The sequence below is a fragment of the Saccopteryx leptura genome, chromosome 1, assembly GCF_036850995.1.
Source record: "Saccopteryx leptura isolate mSacLep1 chromosome 1, mSacLep1_pri_phased_curated, whole genome shotgun sequence".
NCBI classification, from domain to species: Eukaryota; Metazoa; Chordata; class Mammalia; order Chiroptera; family Emballonuridae; genus Saccopteryx; species Saccopteryx leptura.
This window is the reverse complement of record NC_089503.1, coordinates 278,448,671-278,469,840: the sequence shown is the minus strand read 5'-3', so window position 1 is coordinate 278,469,840 and position 21,170 is coordinate 278,448,671. Positions and strand designations below refer to the sequence as shown.

Here is a 21,170-nt window from a genome sequence, read left to right as displayed (position 1 = left end):
AGAACCCTGACCTAACTTTGTTTGACTTAGTTGATTTGCATAGTTCTTATGCCCTCTTCTATATTAGGTCCAGCCTCTATCTCCAGGTCAGAGTGATCTTTTGAAAGAGTCTGTCAGAATGTCTCACTCCCCTGTGGAAAACGCCCTGATTAGCATGAAATTCAAACTCCTTGTCATACCTCCAAGCCAGGGAGTCCCATTATTCATTTGCATTGGAACTACTTTGTCACCTCCTCAGAGCCCTGGCCCAAGGCCCTAGCTTAAGGCATCTCTTTAGTCACTGTCTACCACATTACTTTATGTTATATTCTTCATAGCTCACATTGGTGCCTGCCGTATCTCAGATGTTTTCTTTATTAAAAAAATATATATTTACACCCCTAGAACGTAAACTTCTTGAGAAAAGGGATTCTTTCAAGTCAATGTGTCCCTGCAGTCTACAAAAACACCTGACACATAGAAGAAACTCAAGTATATTTATATATATAAATATTTACCATCTTTAATTTTTTTTTTAATATTGAGAGGTGGGGAGGCAGAAAAACAGAGACAGACTCCCACATGTACCCCGACCAGTATTCACCTGGCAAGCCCACTAGGGAGCAATGCTCTGCCCATCTGGGACCTGTGCTCTGTTGCTCAGAATGAAGCCATTTCAATGCCTGAGGCAAGGCAAGGCCATGGAGCCATTCTCAGTGTCTGAGTCAAATTGCTCCAACCATTAGAACCATGGCTATGGGAGGAGAGAGAGAGACAGACAGACAGAGAGACAGAAAGACACAGAGAGAGAAGGGAGTGGAATGCAGAAGCAGAAGGTAGCTTCTCCTGTGTGCCTTGACCAAGAATCGAACCCAAGACTTCCGCATGCCCAGCCAACACTCTACTGCTGAGCCAACCAGCCAGGGCCCATCTTTAATTTTTAATTCTATAGTTCAGTATCATCAAGTATATATTCACATTATTGTGCAACCAATCTCCAGAACTTCATCTTGCAAAGCTGAAATGTTATACTTATTAAATAACTTCCTATTTCCCCTTCCACCTTTCTACTTTCTGTTTCTATGAATTTGACTACTCTACATACCTCACTAAGTGGAATACTACAGTATTTGTCTTTTCCTGATTGGCTTCACTTAGCACAATGTCATCAGGTTTCATCCATGTTGTAACATGTGTCAGAGTCTCCTTCTTTCTTAAGGCTGCATAATATTCCATTGTTTTTATATATCATATTTTGTTTACCCATTAATCTACTGATGGATACTTGGGTTATTTCCACCTCCTGGATTTGTGTAATGATGCTAAGCATATAGATACAATTTTTTTGACTGACTGATAATGATCTGGGAACTAAGGCTTTTAGTTTCATCTTTAGATTATTGACCTTAAGCAATTTTCTATCAAAATTGAATTACAATGATCCCAAAGGTACCTTACCATCAAATAAAGTCCTATTTCCATTTTTTTTATCTCAATGATCATTTTAATCTTGTGAGAAGATGATGCAACTTCATAAGATTTCGTGCCTTTAGCACAACAGTCACTGCATTTTTTATTTTCCAGTCACATAGATCCTCTTTGCCTGATGTTCATGGCTTTCTCATTCTCCGCACATCAATATCGGGGAAGTTTAAGGGTGATTTTAGTTCCAACATGAAGATGAGGACTTAATATCTCACCTCGTTGCTTTTCTCATTCACTAACCTCATTTATTTGGGGAAGCAGATGTCTTAGCAAATCTCCATGTATGTTAATTTTGCTAAAAACACACACACACATGAATTGCATGAAGTCAAGATAAATACATTTTATTTGTAACAAATATGTATATATAGAAGACTCATGAAAATCTAATACTGCTTGAATTGTGACAAACTTGATACAAAATAGCAGATTTATTATTAAAAATGGGATTCATAATACATGGTGTATGGCTGACTTAACCACTCAACCAATTGCTTTGGTTTCATAGCTCAGAGTCATATACAATAAACAGTTTTGAATACCCATTAACCCTGAGTTAGATACTATGGCACAAATGTAAACAATATGACATAGATGTTTATAACCAATGTATTATCATTTAGGCAATAATCCTAAAATAAATTCACTGAAATATCCTTACAATGTCTTCTGGGCTAAAGCTACAGAATAACAGTCATTACAGGAGAGAGAAAATTATAGGGATTTGATTAATGCTACAGATGCTACTAGGAAACAGATTATATATTCAAAATACTACAAAAATAAATACTTCAGGAAAGTTATGTTATATTTTTCAAACCTGGAAAATAAAAGAAATTGTAATATAAATGACTTTATTTAAGATAAAGGGCTTGCTCTGTTGGAATGCCATAGCAGTGTTAGTTTACTGTCAAAGGGTATCTTTCCAGTCTTCATTTCACCAAAATACCAGATTGTGATTATCTGATATAATTTACCCATTACGTATTTTCACCTTAGTAACATTATGTTTGTCACTGATATGACACTAGAGAATATTTCTACATTGACACCAGGGAATGTTGAAATAAAGATCTTTGTCTAGATGTCATGATGCCCAAATAGGCAGAAAATAGATTCTTCTGATTCTTCTGAGACATTGGTTATTTTAGATAACCCCTCATCTCTTTTGTTGTACATTAATGCCATTTGTAGAACACCCACAGTGATAGACTCTCTGAATAGAAATAATCACCTTGCTTTGTAAATGTCTTAAAAGCAGATATATATAATTCAGCTATTCAAAAATTGTATACCTCATTTTATTACTAATTATCTACCAACATCAAATATGATAATAGCTTTTCACACATGGCACTTCCAATGCATTAATAAAGTATCCATTTCTCACTGAAAGAAATATCTATTTTCCAGATTGGTAAAAAAATATTTATGTATTTCACAAATACAATATTGCATAAAATGGAATTGGTCTCATTTTCCATTTATAGTATACTAAGAGTAATCTTCGAAGTGTCTTGCTAGTTCACTGTGTTTCATTTTCTCTGTGAACAGTTCATCAAATACTTTCTTCTGCTTTGAAGTAAAATAGTTTATCCAGTCACCCACAGCTCCTGCAGAAATTGGAAATCTATCAGACAAGAACCAATTTAAATGTATAGTAATCACAAAAGAAATCTGTCAGGCCCTGTCCGGTTGGCTCAGCGGTAGAGCGTCGGCCAGGCGTGCGGGGGGGACCCGGGTTCGATTCCCGGCCGGGGCACATAGGAGAAGTGCCCATTTGCTAATCCACCCCCCTTCCTTCCTCTCTGTCTCTCTCTTCCCCTCCCGCAGCGAAGGCTCCATTGGAGGAAAAATGGCCCAGGCACTGGGGATAGCTCCTTGGCCTCTGCCCCAGGCGCTAAAGTGGCTCTGGTCACGGCAGAGCGACGCCCCGGAGGGGCAGAGCATCGCCCCCTGGTGGGCAGAGCGTCGCCCCCTGGTGGGCGGGCCGGGTGGATCCTGGTCGGGCGCATGCGGGAATCTGTCTGACTGTCTCTCCCCGTTTCCAGCTTCAGAAAAATACAAAAACAACAACAATAACAAAAAAAAAACCAAACAAACAAAAAAAGAAATCTGTCAGATTGATAAAATATGGACAATTTCACCTCTTGGTGATAAGATTTGGTGATAAGATGATGGGGGAATTATTTTTTCCTTCATTAGTTCATCTGTTTCTAATTTCTTTAGTAATTGTTGCATGTCAATTTGTATAGTTTAAAAAGTTATTTCTTAAAAGGAAAGGAAGATTAAAAAATACACAAATATTCTACGTTTCTGGTAGTAGGCAAAAAGGGACCTCCCCTAAACCTCAAGAAAACACAGCAAAGTGGGTATACCGGCGCTGCGTCTATTTTCCTGTCTGCGCACCTCCAGAGCCGTAGCTGTGCCGGTAACGTATCGTACAGGTGGGCACTAGGTCTCATTTTAAGGAAATTTATTTTATAATATTGATAACAGAGAGTTGAAAATACAATCTGTTATTTACATGATGTCTTCACCTTCAATATCATGTGTTTGGAAATTGAAATAAAATTGTAAATACAGTTGACCCTTGAACAATGTGAAGGTTGGAAGCACCCATCCTCTTCCCCAGTCAAAAATCCATGCATAACTTTTGACTCCTCAAACTGCCAATAGTCTACTGTTGACTGGAAGCCTTACCAATAATATAAATAGTTGCTTAACACATATTTTGTATATTAGATGTTTTATATATTATATATTTTCAATGAAGAAAGCTAGAGAAAAGAAAATGTTATTAAGAAAACCATAAGGGGCCCTGGCCGGCTGGCTCAGTGGTAGAGCATCGGCCTGGCGTGCAGAAGTCCCAGGTTCGATTCCCGGCCAGGGCACACAGGAGAAGTGCCCATCTGCTTCTCCACCCCTCCCCCTCTCCTTCCTCTCTGTCTCTCTCTTCCCCTCCCGCAGCCAAGGCTCCATTGGAGCAAAGATGGCCCAGGCGCTGGGGATTGCTCCTTGGCCTCTGCCCCAGGCGCTAAAGTGGCTCTGGTTACGGCAGAGCGACGCCCTGGAGGGGCAGAGCATCGCCCCCTGGTGGGCAGAGCGTCGCCCCCTGGTGGGCGTGCCGGGTGGATCCCCGTTGGGCGCATGCGGGAGTCTGTCTGACTGTCTCTCCCCATTTCTAGCTTCAGAAAAATACAAAAAATAAATAAATAAAATAAAATAAAATAAAGAAAACCATAAGGAAGAGAAAATACATTTTCAATATTTATTAAAAAATATCTGTGTATAAGTGGACCTGCATAGTTCAACCCATGTTACTCAAGGGACAACTGTACTTTGCACAGCCCATTGGCCTCTCTCATTCTTATGAGTCACCCTCCCAGCCTTGGCCATAGCATCAAGCTCTCAGGACTGCCCTTCTCACATCCATTATGCACGCTGTGCCACACCCTACCCCTGCATCTTGCCCACCAAGGTCTTCTGCTACTTCTGGCCCTATGCTTCATCCCTGGGGTCTACATGCGCTGTAACCAGTAAAATGACATTTTATATCCCCATTACAAACAGTCATGTATCATTCTCTATTATCTTTCCTTTCCAGTTAGCTTACAAACCTTTCTGGTTATGGACTGTGATGTAGTGTTCATGTGTATTCCTGCAGTACCAAATGCAGTGCTTCCCATATAGTGGATGCTCAATAAAACCCATGGTTTGATTAAATGTCAGACAATGTCACCTATAACTCAGAACTATATTATAACTTAAGAAATGTTTGGTGTTGATTTCCAGTCCAAACAAAACAAAACAAAACAAAACAAAAAAATGGAGTTTAAAAACAGCTAAAATAGAATTCTTCTGTTTAAAAAAAAAAAAATTAAAGGAAAGAAAGTACCAGAGCAAAGAGCCCAGAGTCAGGAAATGACATTGCTTCTAAAACACCCGACTTGGGCACAAGGTCAGTTTCGATATTCATTGGTCCTTCCTGGTCTCCCTTCCAGCTTCTGATATTAATTCACCAGGACCACAGCTGTCTTCTTTCATTTGACTTGATTTTTGTTTGCTTGTTTTCTGATTTATTCTTTTACTCTAACTTTCTTTTACTTTTTTAAAAATTTATAGTTTAAAAATAAAACAGTAGCTATATTTGTATGTTAAAAAATACATATAAGCAAGAGAAGATAAAAATCAAGGGAATGTACTTAGGCAACATGGCTAACAAGTTGGATGTCATACATTCTTTCAGATGTTCTTTGAAAACATATAAATGCATATACACTACATTTCAAATCACACAATTATAACCTAATTCCCCCCACTTACTATACTTTAATTATCTTCCCATATTAGTATTTACATGCCAACAATGAAAGTTATGATGAATAGGGTAAGGATGTTTGGATTCAAATCTTGCCTCTACCAGGTGCTAATTATGTATCTTTGGACAAGACATTCAGGTGCTTCATGTTTCAGTGAAATGTGGATAACATAAATACCATCCTCAAAGTCTGTTGCCAAAATCCAGAAAAACTAAGTAATGTGCCTGGCACATAGTAAAGCACTCAGTAAATGCTAGCTATTTTTACTTTATAATTTTTGTGACTCCATAGTAAAACTCTGTATGGAGATAACTTAATATGTGTAACCATTTCTGATTAGTGAACTTTTAAGAGCATTTTAGGTTTTCATTGCTATAAGCAATATTTCTACATACATCCTGTACATACATATTTCTATAATTCTCCCTCTAGATTTTAGTATGTCAGAAGCCCTAAGACTTCTGACACTTATGTGAACTATCCTTGTTGGTCACTTTATGTCTCTGGCTACCCTAGTCATTTTGGAGAATATCAGCTCTATTTCTGAGTTTAATGTACAGACAGCTGCAAGCACAAATTCTCCTCTGTAAAGTGAGGAATATTTCTGTACACCAAGAATTCTGAATCAACAACTGCTGCTTTGCAACTCCTCTTTTCAGATGATGGACCCCCCACTTCCACCTCATCCAGCAAACAGAAAGAATGAAGAAAACAGTCCCCACTGCTCTGTCTTTGTGTTTAGTTCCTCATATAGTCCAAACTACCAACTGGTGCTCATGGTGACTAGTATCAGTGAGGATGTTTCTACTGTCAACCCTCTGTGCTTTGTTAGATACAGTGTAAAAGAACCACTTTTAGATAGAACTTAAATGCTTAGAATGAACTGTCAGCTACAACTATGTTGCTATGATTTCACCTGGAGATATCTGCTAAGGTCACAAATGTGGCAGGTCAGAGATGAACTGTTATCACTAGAGCAATACCTCTCAAGTTAGTAGGGCATGTTTGACCCTGGCTTTCTTCCCAATTCTGGCTGATCACTTTTCTTGGCTTGCTTTGGGGCTGGCTTGCTTTGGGGCTGTTTCATTCCCATTGACATCAGGGTCCCTAGGGCTCCCCCTTCCGTCCAGTTCTCCACTAGCCCTTCCCACTGACAGTGAAAGATTTTGCCACATTTCACAATCTGCTTGCTGATGGCTCCGAAACTGATATCTCAGTTGAGCTCGACCCAACAGGGACTCACTGCCACTGCCCAAATGACGATGATCAGTATTTCATACCTGGACTATTACAACAATCTCTACTGGACTTTTTGTGTCTGCTTTCATCTTCTAATCAATTTTCCATACGTGTCGCAGGTCCCTTCTTAAAAAATCAAACAGTCCATCAAAGCTTTCACTCTCTGGCCCCAATCTCTTCAACTCCCTCATTGTGCTTCACACATCATACACCGTTCTAGCACATGAAAGACTGCTTACTTTTTCTAGAAAATACCGTCCAATTCCATGTTGGTCTGAGCTTTTCTTCCTGCCATTAGCTCTTACTACCCAACTTGCTCCTAAGACATCACATTAGGAATTAGTAGAGATTTATCTCCTTCTCTGTGTTTCCATGCAGAAGAGCATCCTTAGGTAACAATCCCAGTTCTCTCTCCACCTGTTACTTACTTCTGCAGGGTAAGTTGTCTGATTGTCGAGTTTGGGAAGGTGCACTGTCTACACTCATCAGCTCCCTTCTCTCTTCATGTCATGTACCATGCTCTTAGTGACCTGCTCCAATGGAAGGACAGGACTGCATTTGATTGGCTGAGACTAAGAGTATGTTTATAGAATTCAGAGTAATTTATTAGCAGGCACACTGGGTCTACAGACCTGAGATGGATTCTTCAAATAATTTTACCATTTCTATCTGTTTGATACCTGTGTTTTTCTCTCAGTTGGTTCCTTAATGGGGCATAAAAATCTCAAAGTCTGGAAAGAATGCAATTCAAGAATTTCATTTAATAAACATTCACTGATGGATAACAATGTGTAACCTGTTGTGCTCAATACGGGGTGCACGATGGTGAAATGAGGGGTAAAAATGGTAAAATGCAACTACTTCCAAACATAAGCCCCAGGCAACACGCCACGTCCCTTTCTGACTTACCTTTCCTAAATACCAGTTTCCTATTAGATGTGAGTGCGCAGATGGTCTTATTTGGATCACAGTTTTCTTTGGCTGCATTATTTTTCATTTCCCTGAATGAAGATTCCCAAGCAATCTGATTAACTTCACTTTCGCTCACATTTATACCAAGGAAAGAAGTTATTTTCTTTATGCTTTTAGAAAGATCCTGAGCAAGAATAATAATAATAAAAAAAGTGTTACTTATCAAAACATCAAATTCATTCTCTGAAACTTGAAAACAGAATTCACTGATTGATTTTCTGTATTAAATTAATTTGACTTAAATTTTGATTGTTGAAATGTTAGGAAGGGCTTACCTTTTTCATTTCTTCATAGAATATAAATAAAATGTTTTTATCATTTTTGTGGTCTTCCCAGCTTAAAGTGTGATCAAACCAGGATCCATACACAACTAGAAGGAAAGAGAATTGTTGTGTTAATATTAAACATGGCTTTGGATCCCTGGGTTCTTCTCACTTTAGCAAAGTTACCAAAGCAAGGTACACACATGTTAGACTCTGGAATAAAAATATTTTCCTGAGAAGAGTTCAATTTCACTATTGTTTCAACTAAATGCAATATTGTGAAGTGAAGCTGAATAGTGATAGCTTTTAATAAGGCTGTGCTTGTTTTTCTTATTTTTAGTAAATATTTTTTTATCATTGGGAGAAATGACAGCAGAAATACAGTGATACACATTTTCCCAATAATTGTGTTTTGACAACTGTATTGGATCTTGGGAAAAACAGAGAAACATTGAGAACTTGTCATTTTCTTTCTGTAATGTGACATGATTTTTTATAATTATAAGTTTGCAGCATAAAAAGTTGATAAACTCCCCCCACCACCATCATTAAAAATTTTTTATTCAGGAATCTTAGTTCAAGGTTGAGAACTACAGACTTAAAGATTTATCAGTAGTTGATATTGTCTCTTTAATGGTTTTTTATTGAATTTATTGGGGTGATCTTAATTAATACAATTATAAAGGTTTCAGGTACATAATTCCACAGTACATTATCTGTATGTCACATTGTGTGTTCACCACCCAAGTCAAGTGTCTCTTTAATGTTTTGTTAATTTGACAGACTTAAAAAATCTCCAAGGATTAAAAGTAAAATATTATCAGGCAAAGTAATCTCTATAGCCAAGATGATTAAAAACAGTGAGTAATTTATCACCACAAAAGGTTGACTAACTTGACAATCTAAAGTATAAAACAATAATTTAAAATACTACATATACATCTTTCTATGCATCTTTATAATCCAAAGATTTAATACTAGCTAATGCCCTAGTCATAAAAGAGTTATCTATTAATGATTTCCTAGAGATCTGCTGACTGTTGGCTCATTTAATAAACATTTATTAAGCCAGACATTGAGCTATACACATTTGGAACATTAAAGCTTTGAATAAATTAAGGTATAATTAACTTCAAATTAAATGTAATTTTTCATGACTTCAGCTTCTAAGGAAGCCAAGGGCAAGAAAATAACTATAACATATTTTTGAAACAAGAATTTCTGGGACTACAGTGGTCTCATTAGAGCCAGACTAATTTTCTAGTATTCCTTGGACCCAAACAGCTGCACAACAAGAACTGGTTCTTAGAAGAGCTGTCCAGATAGTTTTCAGTTATCAGAGAGCTCACTGCTATTTCAGGGCCTTATATAATAGTTTGTCTTTGAATTACCCAAATTACCATATCAGTGATAAGGGTTTATCTTCCAAAAATGGCCAACATTTTCCCAAGCACAGACACATGGTGGGAGGAAGACTGATTTTTCTCTTACATAAATTTAGAAAGTTAACTAGTATCTCGTTCTCTAGGCTACCTCAGTCTCAACCCACCTTGCCAACACTCACCAGCAGCCATAGCCCACCCCTTGTGAAAAATGCCACTGCTTAGAGTTGCTGGTAATATGGAGCCTTCAATAGTGTCAGGGGGAGCCCATGCTTCGGTGGCTGAAGGCGAGGTTGGCATAGAGAGCCAGAGTCACACTGTGGGGCCCAGGCAGGGATGGGTGAGGTAGTGTAATTGACCGGTTCATTGTGGTTATTCTGGAGGAAATGTATTCTAACATATTCAAAATAGATTTAAGAGTAAACTTTTGGATCCTAGCCTGATCATAACTTGAGAACCAGCTGTTCTTTTATTAACTAATTAATTTATAGTGTTTCAAAAAAAAACCTCAAGCTAGCCAAAAAAAAACTAAAGAAATTGGCTAATGTGCTTTTTTCTCATTACTATAGGAAATTTTGGGATAAATTTTTAATCAGAATCTTCATTTTTCAGGTCATGAATAGAAAGAAATATAGTTTCCAAACCAGAGATTCAAAATCTTGGTTTTATGGGAAATGCTTTTCTTCATATCCTTCACTTAATTATAAAATTACTCCACCACCACCTGGCTTTAATTAACATATGCCAGTATAGCCCTCTATCTGCTATCTAAAAATGACTTGTTTCTCTGCAATGGCCTTAAATACAAGGGTAAGTCAACAATCTCTACTTTCTATAGATTTCCAGAATTCCTCCCTCTAGAGAATTCAGGCTCCTTTCAACATGTCCTTGGACTGACCGCTCTTTCCATCCTGGTTTCAGATGGAAATTGACTTTCTCACCTCTCCCCTACAATCACTTGGGACTTTGATTTTAGGTTACAGTGCTTTGCATTATCTCAGGTTTTGCTACCAACTACAGTCGCTTTAATGGATAGTTTCGGTAACACCCTCCTTTGACTATTTTTGTCCCTTTTGATCTTGACATCCTTCCCTTTGTATATCCCCTCAACAATTTTCTCACCAATACCTTCGATCTCCTTGCCCCCCCTCTAAGTTAATTTGATGACCCAAAAAACACTCAGTATTGAAGCAAAACACTTCACCTAAAACCCCCCCCCCAAAAACTGACCTTTCCATCTGACTTACTACTGCTGAGTTCTGATGAAGAAATTCATACTGCTCTGTATTTACACCACTGTAAATTCATTTTTCCAGTCTGGAGGGCCTCACGATTGCCTGGCAACCCCATTTGTTCTGCATTAACACATTATCCTATTTTTCAGCTGTTTCAAAGCTCCCATCTTTTTGCAAACCCTCTGCCCAACTCATAAGCAGTTATAATGAGCATCTCAGTGGTATGTTCTCTGAGATGCATTCTGTTCTTAGAATGCATTCTGATGGTAGATAATTATGCAGAAAATGAAGCTCACTGGATAAAGTGCTTTAGGAAATAAAATGGTGGAGACAGGGCTCTAGAGAATAATAAGAAAATGCTAAAACATTGTTTCATTAAAATATTAATCTACCAGGATACTGCCAGAATACAATTTATAGTTATTGTTTAATTTGAAAACCTAAACTGTTTGAAGGATAAATTACATAATTAGATAAATGTGTCACTATCTTTATCTTTATTCTACTGCCCTGTCATGTAATTTGTAATTATGTTTATGGTTTGAAGACTGGTTTGGTTATTGTGATGCCTTACTTATAAAATAATCTTGTTAGATAAATATCTACTTGTAATATTTCCACCTTACTGTGAAATTATTTAAAAGTCTTCATGTCTTTAAAAGTTGTGTCTGATAGAATAAGTCAATGGATTTTTACAGCAAAATTTAACCATTACTTATTTTAAACCAGTGGTCCCCAACCCCCGGGCCACAGACCAGTACCGATCCGTGGGCCATTTGGTATCGGTCTGCAGAAAAAAAAATAAATAACTTACATTATTTCCGTTTTATTTATATTTAAGTCTGAACGATGTTTTATTTTTTTAAAATGACCAGATTCCCTCTGTTACATCCGTCTAAGGCTCACTCTTGATGCTTGTCTCATAAGTTCAACAATTATATCAATATATAAAAATACCACAGTTTTTACGCCAGTCACATAATTTTATTTTGTGCATTTATCCGTCCCACCCTAAAGGTTGGTCCATGAAAATATTTTCTGACATTAAGCTGGTCCGTGGCCCAAAAAAGGTTGGGGACCACTGTTTTTAACCTCTAAATAATCCTACAAAATAGACAGTTTTATTGGTCTTATTTTACATTAGGAGTCTGAACCTTAGACTGGTGAGCAATTGTCCAAAATCACACAGAGTGAATTATTGTCAGGACTTGATCACAGGTCTTCTGCCCCTATAGCTTGTTCTTTCTACTATACCATGTTGTACCTTGCAAAAGAAATAATCCTACCCTCAAAAACTCAATGAAGAACATCCCCAAAACACAGTCATATACATCACACACACACACACACACACACACACGAACACACAGAAAAACAAACAATCTTATAAAAGTAAAATCTGAAGCAACTGCTCCTGCATAAGTAGATGTTAAAAAAACTTGAGTGATTCAGTGACTAGTCCAGTGTCTACAGGGTTTGCTCAGGCTGCATTACCCAATTGCTGAATCCTTACAAATCAAATCTCTTCACAATGAAAAAACCATTAACTCACCCAAGAAGGTGCAGAAGAATCACCTGGAATATTATTTCCAACCACACTTTGCCCTTCCAGATACACTGCTACAACTCAGGAGACTGTGATAACAAAGGTAAATTTTCTCACACACTAGCTTGTTTCCTTGTATATGGCCTGGGTTGGCCTTTCTATGACCACATTCATAGAAAAATAATCTCTACAACAGAATCAAACCATAGGTCAAACCATACCCTATGCTTGCTTTGCCTTGCGAGTACTGCAAAATTTTAGAGACATGGTTAAAAGAGATCACACAGTGGTGAGGGAGGAATAGCGAATAATATCGTAATAATGGGAGACAACTGCAACTATTTTTCTTGAGAAAAAGCAGACTCAAGATCTATTTTAAAAAATAATTTATGTATTTAAACTCTGCCTATTCCAAAAATGGAATTGAGGCAGAGTGAGGCATGTTAGCTATCTTCAAATATTTAGAAGGCTATAAGTTGTGGAAGAGGAATTAATGATGAGGGCACAATTGTTTTGGCTGGACGAGTTATGGTACAGTGGTAAAACCAAAGATTTTGGAGCTGACAATTGAATTTAAATTGTCGCTCTGCTCCTTATTAGCTATGCATCTAAGGACAAGTTATTTGGCCTCCCAAGGTCTGCATTTTCGTCAGCTATATAATGAGGATACTAACATCCAGCTCATGTGTTCTAGTGAGGATGAAAAGGGCTCATGTTTTCATCGCACTACTTAGCTAAGTGTCTGTATCATATGGTAAGATTTTTTTTGTAATGTTTTAGAAGTACCAAGATGAAATGTGTTTCTTTGGAGCAGGAGTGGGTAGTGTAAACCTGCTGTCAAGGTTAAGAAGTTCAAGCTTATCTTGACATTTCTTGGAGATATTGTATAAGTAATTCAAACATCAAGTGGATGTTTTAAACAGATGACCTTTACTGTATCTGTCATCCTGTAACTTTATGATTCTACTAAATGTATGCCATTCAACAAAGAAGTAGAGGGGTTGAAATAGTATGAAAATAGCATATTTTTCCAAAACAATTGTGCAAAACAAAGTATTAAACCTTGTTGATGACTTCCCATGTCCTCTTGTTATGGTTAGAGCTGCTGTGGCCTCTCTTAAATTAACAAGCAAAACCACAACAATGTATATGTAAAATAGTGAAACTAGCAATTAAGATATACTCTAAGCCCACTAAGAGATAAGATCTCCTGGGTACACACCATTTCTAAATCATGTCTCTTTTAGATTCTGTATTGTCTTGGTATATTATTTTCGTTGAATATACCTTGGAAATTTAAAAGTCTTTTTTAAGTATTCCAGACACCACAGTCAGTAAAAAGTTAATAAATTCAAAGGTCTTGCATAGTAGTGGGACCAACTTATGCTACGCAGCTCGAATGCTGTATCGTGGTGTTTTCAGGATAAATTACTTTCGGTTAGTTTCTATAAAACCAAGTACCCAGATAGCTAATTCTTTCACATTTGTTTGATGTGGGGTATGTGAGGGGTTGTGTGTGTTGCCTGTGTTGTGTTTTTCTCCGTGCAGGTGTATGAAGTATGCTCCAGGCTACCTGTGTAGCTTTCGGCTGTGTCTCACTGGGCTCCATCCAGTTAGTGCACAGCTATTTCACTGAAAAACTGGTGGTGCATGAAAAGAAGAGATGTTGGATCAGTATTCAGCTTAATAAGAAATTGTTAATAGGTACTACCCACGTGTGATAAGAAACACTGTGAAGAAGCACAATGAGAAAGAATTTCTTAGAAGTAAAAGAATAATCTATTCCAGGATGTACTTCTGAAAGTAGGTGTTAGAATCTATTTAAACTTTTGGAAAATGCTTTCATTTTGAGCAGAAAGGTTCACTTTATATTATATTATGAATTAAAGAAAACATTGTTATATTTACCATTTCCTCTTAGGAACAGCTCTAAAAATGCAGCCCAGGTTTCAGCACCAGGGAGATTAGGGTTATCTCTGTAGTAGTGGAATAGAGAAACAGCTGTGTCTTTTGGATTCCTAATGATGCAGATAATCTGTTTAAAAAAAATCAATTTATTTTTTAGTGGAAATTGTCCCAACACAAAACATTTCCTGAAAGTAGAAGCTGGTACTGGAAATATCAGAGGGACATTTTGTAAAGTATATGATTGTCTAACCACTGTGCTATACACCTGAAACTAACACAAAATAATATTAAATGAAAACTATAATTTTTTTTTCTTCTTTTCCAAGTTGAGAGGAGAAGAGATAGAGAAACAGACTTCTGCATGTGCCCAACCAGGATTCACCCAGCAACCCCTGTCTGGGGTCGACGCTCTTCCTATCTGGGACCATGTTCACAACCAAGCTATTTTTAGCACCTAAAGCGGAGGCTCCATGGAGCCATCCTTAGTGCCAGAGGCCAACTTGCTTGAACCAATTGAGCTATGGTTGCGGGAGGGAAAGAGGGGGGAGAAGGGGAGGGGTAGTGATATAGAAGCAGATGGGTGCTTCTCCTGTGTGCCCTGACTGGGAATTGAACTAGGGACATCCACATGCTGGCCAATGCCCTACCACTAAGCCAACCAGTCAGGGCCTGTAAACTGTCATTTAAAAAATAAGTTTAGCCTGATCTATTGTGGTGCAGTGGATTAAAACCTCGACCTGAAACTCTGAGGTTGCTGGTTTGAAACCCTGGGCTTGCCTGGTCAAGGCACATATGGGAGTTGATGCTTCCTGCTCCTCCCCTTCTCTCTCTCTCTCTCTCTCTCTCTGTCTTCTCTGAAATGAATAAATAATAAAAAATAAAAATAAAAATAATTAAAATACAAGAGATAACTATTTAGAAAAATAAAATAAAAAATAAGTTTAAATAAAAACATGTAAAAAAAAAAAGAAAGTAGAAGCTAAACTTACATATGCCAGTCATGATGTTTTGGCAGCTTCAGCTAATTATTAAATAGGTTTAAGCTAGGATTTCTTAACCCTTACTGTGCGTAAGAACTGTCAAGGGATCTTGTTAAAATGCAGATTCTGATTCAGGAGGTTCAGGATTAAGCACAGCATCCTGCATTTCTAACGAGTTCCCAGGAGATGTTGATGCTGCCAACTCACCAACCACATTTTTTTTAATTTATGTGCTCCTATCTTTTTAGGGGTGGACATGAGAAACCCCTATTCATTTATAGAATGAGATTTCTAAATATCCATTTATTATAAAATATGATTTACATACAGTAATATTTCTTACATATTTTCTATTTTTATTTATAGAAAGATTGATGTTTTGGAATTTCCTTTTTCTACAGTTTAATCCCCCAAAGTGTAAGGAATCTGAGATACCCTACCAATTTACATAAACAGTGCAACTGCAATTTAATTCAAGTCAATATATATTTATATAATACTACTATATACGAGGCAGTTTGCAACATTCCAGGCCCAAGGAATTTAATGATGAGAAAGACAGAAATGGTTGTAGCCCTTTTAAAACTTGCAGTCAGGTATGGACCATTCTGGACAATGCAATGCTTTGAGGGTTATGTTAAGGATCTACATAGTTCAATGGGAGAATATAAGAAATCTTAGAAAACCAGTGTAAGAAGTTGGATATAAAAGGACTATTATTTCGTCATAGTCAACATTGCATGAGTACCAGATATTCTATCTCATTTTCATTTGACATCCAGGGTGAACACAATTTACTTAGGTAAGAAAGTGTTTACTGCCTGACCTGTGGTGGTGCAGTGGATAAAGTGTCGACCTGGGAACACTGAGGTCTCCGGTTCAAAACACTGGGCTTGCCTGGCCAAGGCACATATGAGAGTTGATGCTTTCTACTCCTCTCCCTTCTCTCTCTTCTCTCTCTCTCTCTCTCTCTGTGTCTCTCTAAAAAAAACTGAATAAAGTTAAAAAAAAAAAGTGTTTACTGAGTCATTTTTAATGCCTATCTTTCTGTAGTGTGCTCATAGCACAGGTATTGTGCATGACACGAACAGCACCGGCTCCTCCTTTCTGGAGCCCTATGTGAAGGTCACTGTGCACAGGAATGAAGAGCCAGCTTAACTCCTAACCCCCATTATCCTCTCTTTGCCACAACAGGTAAAATTGTGGAGTAAGCCAACACCTCGGGCTTTTTCTCACTGCTCTAGGCTTCTGGAACAGATTCATAGAACTAAGGCTCAAAGAACACAGTTTAAAGATTCACTACTTTCACAGAAAGTGATAAAATGGCAGTATTTTTATCCATCCAGGTGGAGATTTTTTTGAGGGAGGCAGGTAGAGAGAAGAATATTTTAGGGCTTTTGGAGAATCCCCAAAGTTACATGTCAGTATTATCTAGTTGGAAAGACAATAAATGCAACTCATTAATACATATTTTGCCAAAAGAGGTTAAAAGAATGCAGTCCATAACTATGTATGGTGATGGGTGTTCAGCAGATTTACTGTGGTGATCATTTCGCAGTAGATACAAATATCAAATCATTATGCTCTACATCTGAAACTAATATAATGTTATACGTCAATTATACTAAAAAACCACGTGAAAAGAATGTATTCTAGTAAATCATAAGAAATATTAGGAGAAAGTTGAGTTACAGAAAGGCAAGGCAGAATAGTACTCTGGAAAAAAATTAAACATGAACTAAATATCATGAAATGAGTCTAAAACATACATTTGTCATAAGAGAGTTTGGAAACAAAAAGGGAAAGCCAAATTAAGAAGAAACTATAGGAGGCCTAGTAGGGTTTTGAGCTGGGAGGAAGGTTGGAAGAGGGACTTGCTGTCTGATGGCTCTGCAGGAGCAGATAAAGCTTGTCCAGCCCCTGAGCCCTTAGCGCTAGGCCATCAGTAACAGAGGACAGCTCATCCTCTTGGGAGACCAGGGCACCAGAGTCTCAGACTCATTAGAGGGGAAAGGGTTGTCCCTTAAGGCTGTACCTTTAGTGTGGTAGCTGCAAGAAACACCCTAACCTTTCTGAACTTCAGTTTGTTTGCTTATGAAAAGTAAAATACCCACTCCTCTGATTTTTGTCAAGTGTTTGTAAAACACAGCTCAGTGTCTGGTAGCAATTCATTATGATTATTACTGCGTTGCCCTGAGTAAGGGTTACTGAGCTCCCCAGACTCCTTTTCTCCTCAGATCTCTCTCTCTCTCTCTCTCTCTCTCTGTCTGTCTTAGAGACAGTCTGAAATGAACATGCTCCAATGAATCAAAGCGTAATCAAGTTAGTAAACCTTCACCTGTTTTGACAACTTTGCTGGGGATAAAGGCAAAACTATGGCATTTGCCTCTGGTTGACTATTTACTTTTGGGGGACAGAAGAACAGATGGGGTACATAGATGCATTGTGATCATAGAATATAATCATAGGAATAGCTGCTTTGATTTGTGCATACTTGACTGGTAGGTTATTTTTGGAATATGGTGGATATTGTTTAAAAAGGCTTCATTACTGAGACCTTGTTACAATAATCACATGTGTCTTGCCTTTGATCTTCAATTCTTTTTCTGATTAAAACAGAAAAATTTTAATGCTCCTTATATAGACATTTGTAAAGAAAATAAAATCTAACCTTAATGTCATACCATGGAACACCACTTGGTATGTTGTTATATTTACATCTAGACTTTTTTTCCATGTATGTATATGTAGATTTTAACTAAATTGAGGTTATTCAATATATATGTCTTTTAAACATGCCTTCTACTTAACCTTATATTATAAGCATTTCTCCATGAAAATATGAATTTACAAAAGATATGAAAATATAAAATATTCTTTAAAATTATAGTTAACATTAAAAATAATAATGTGGTCACTTTATTTTAAAAATAAGTTGAGGTAACTATTCTTTAACCTTTTATAGACAATATTTAATTCTTTTCCTATATAATTCCTTGAAAAAATAATAAAGTAATTAAAATAACATTAAGGCAACTTGTCTTTTTCTAGACATCAATATTTAAAGTAAAAAGATTTTTCAAAAAATAATAAAGTAAAAAGATTAAAATCAGATTCTGAATAGAATAAAACATTGTCTAATAACAGCTTATTATTTCAGTAATAATCTTTTATTACTGAAAGATTATTAAAATAATTTTTATGAGCTATATATTATGGTCACACTTATACGTACATTGTCTTATTCAATCTTTCCCATACTATATGAGACTGATACCCTTATTCCTGTATCAAGTGAAAAAACCAAGGATCAGAGAGCATCGGCAGTTTTCCAAGGTCACACATATTGTAAGTGGCAGAGCAAGAATCCAAGCTCAGTTCTTTGGTATTCCCAAGTTTCCACCCTTCACCGTTGAACTTACCTTGCATTGTTTTTGTTTAATATCCATTGGTAGCATGTTATAGCTCAAATGTGTTGGAATAACTCTTCTCTTACAACACATTTTTAGCTCTTCAAATTTAGAAATGTCTCCCAATTCAATTGGAGATGTTAGAGTAATTTCAGCGTTGGGAATGTTCTCAATGACTTTTGCAATCCAGTGAGTGCCTTCACACAAAAAATAAAATGAAATTCATTTTTAATTAGCATTAGGCTATAAAAGCAATGAACACATTAATTTTATTATAAATAGTTAGTTTTACCTCTTGACACCCATTGAAACCTGTTAAAACACTTAAGATGTTAATTCATTATACACAAAGAATTACATTTTTAAAACATGAAGAGATATGAAAACTGTAAACACTGTTTCCTCAGCTTGAAATACTTTTCTATGCTACCACTCAGCTCTAGCACCTTCTCCAATTCACAAATACACAGATCTTTCTATACACAGTTCCTACTGACCCTGCACGCTCATGCATCTCCCTCTTCTATGAACTGTTTTCTGAGTTCCCCACTCCCTTGAAATAACTGTTCACTCTATAGATCCCCTCAAAATAACACACACCAGAGTACACCTGCCATTGCTTGTACAGTATTTATGTCTATCCCATTTCCCCCTTGAAGATAGATACTGGATCTTATTTTCATTTGTGTGTGAATACAGAGTAGTTGTGCAAACAAAGCATTAGAACAAGGAACAAATGGTATATTCAAAGATCGTAGAGATACAAGCCTGCCACCTTGAGGTCTGGAAGGAGTACCATTTTCTATTTACTTAAAGCAATGTGGATGTGCTCCAACATTGTAGATAGACACTGGGAAATGGGAGCAGGAAAGCAGAAGTTTGGGTGGGGAGGATGTTTTGCTAATTTGAAAGCAATATCCCTGAAGAATTTAAATCAGCATTCGTTTCCATTTATCTCATTGGAATTACAATTTTACAGTCAAATAAATATTCATAGTTTAAATAGCACTCTCATTTGCATTATGTTTTAAGTTTAAGACTATTTTAAGTTATAATTTTAATGTCTTAAGTACTTCTAATTATAATATTCATACAAATGTGACTTCCATAGTAGTGATAGATGAGTTATTTTAACAAAATATATTGATTTCTTCTGATGAAGAATAGAGAATACACAGTTTTGTGCTGCAAAGAAGATCTCCTGGCAGTTGGTGGGAAGATGTCAATTTATAGGCACTGATATGTACAGGGAAGCTTTATATATGGCTATTTATATATGGTATAAATTAGCCACCTGTTCCAAGAACCATAAGAGTATCACAAATTACTCTCTAAACTAACATGTCTATTTAAGATAAGATATATTTAGTCACAGAGGAACCTATTGCACAGCAAGTATACAGTACTGAGGTATTCTGGAGGCAATCAGTTATTTTCCATTTGCAGCAATATATTTCCATATATATATATATATATATATATATATATATATATATGGTTTATATTTATTCTCAAAAATACCCTGAGAGATCTGGCCCTATGTGAAATTTGCCTTACAATTTGATGAGGGGACTAAAGTACACATACAACTAACTCAAAGGAAGCTTGGCTCTTAGTTGTTGAATCCCGGGTAGCAGGTATATATATATGCTCATCCACATTCATCCACTATTCTGGAAATAGCAACAGGCTAGTTGGATATTATATAGTCTGATCATCTTTAAGAATAAAATTAATATATCATTCATTTAAATAACAGGCATAAACTTTAATAATAAAAGTATTTATGGTTCTTATTAGCACAGAAGAAAAAAACTATTTATTTATAGATCAATAATTAAGTATAAATGGAACAAACACAGTTTATCATTATGTCTGGCACAATTCATGAAGAAAACTGTCATGTTATAGATATGCTTAATATATATATCAACATTTATATGTCTTCATGAATAAAATAGGAACAAAAGTGTAGTAAAGCTCTAATTTCTGCAGTTGAATTTTTTCAGAGCCTATATTTTGTCTCTCTACTGTCAAACTTTTTTTATTAGAATAAGCATTTAGGATACTTGAATTACATGTGGAAAATTCTGATAAAACAAATGTTTTATTATTATATTTATTATTACTGTATTCCTACATTTACAAAATACATTAAAACAAACCTTACCAGATTTCGGATAGGAAACCAGAAATACATCATCTTCTCTTGCGTTGAAAGAATCCAGGGAATTTAGAAGTTCTTCTGAAGACATGGTAGAAAAGAGAATCTCCTTAAATTTATGAAGAACACTTGACTGGTTCTGGGATGACATCTTTCAGCAAATCAATCAAAAATTATTTATTAAACACTAACTTTATACAAGGCAAAGAGCAAGTATGGTCCTTTATTTTTACCCTAGCTCAGTAGCAATGGAATCTTAGAATTACTGAGCTGGTATTCCAACTA

The 21,170-nt window shown here is 36.5% G+C and overlaps 1 protein-coding gene across 1 annotated transcript; it reads right to left on the bottom strand.

Annotated features, from left to right (window-relative positions):
- Positions 1-2,958: 2,958 nt before the first annotated feature.
- LOC136389315 (sulfotransferase 6B1-like) lies at positions 2,959-21,036 on the bottom strand. Its single transcript, XM_066361119.1, has 6 exons — positions 20,892-21,036; positions 18,734-18,918; positions 14,332-14,458; positions 8,273-8,367; positions 7,935-8,121; positions 2,959-3,077 (listed from the first exon to the last, which is right to left on the bottom strand). The coding sequence occupies exons 1-6, from the start codon at positions 21,034-21,036 to the stop codon at positions 2,959-2,961; spliced, it is 858 nt and encodes a 285-aa protein (XP_066217216.1).
- Between the last annotated feature and the right edge of the window lie 134 nt (positions 21,037-21,170).

What these genes read in the sequence shown, in the direction of transcription:
- LOC136389315 (XM_066361119.1), bottom strand. Translation starts at nt 21,036, where the DNA reads ATGTCATCCCAGAACCAGTCAAGTGTTCTTCATAAATTTAAGGAGATT. An exon ending in GCTGTTCCTAAGAGGAAATG is followed by an intron (nt 8,368 to 14,331) that starts GTAAATATAACA and finishes CTTTCCTTCTAG; the next exon opens with TTGTGTATGGATCCTGGTTT. An exon ending in GAAACTGGTATTTAGGAAAG is followed by an intron (nt 3,078 to 7,934) that starts GTAAGTCAGAAA and finishes CAATTTCTGCAG; the next exon opens with GAGCTGTGGGTGACTGGATA.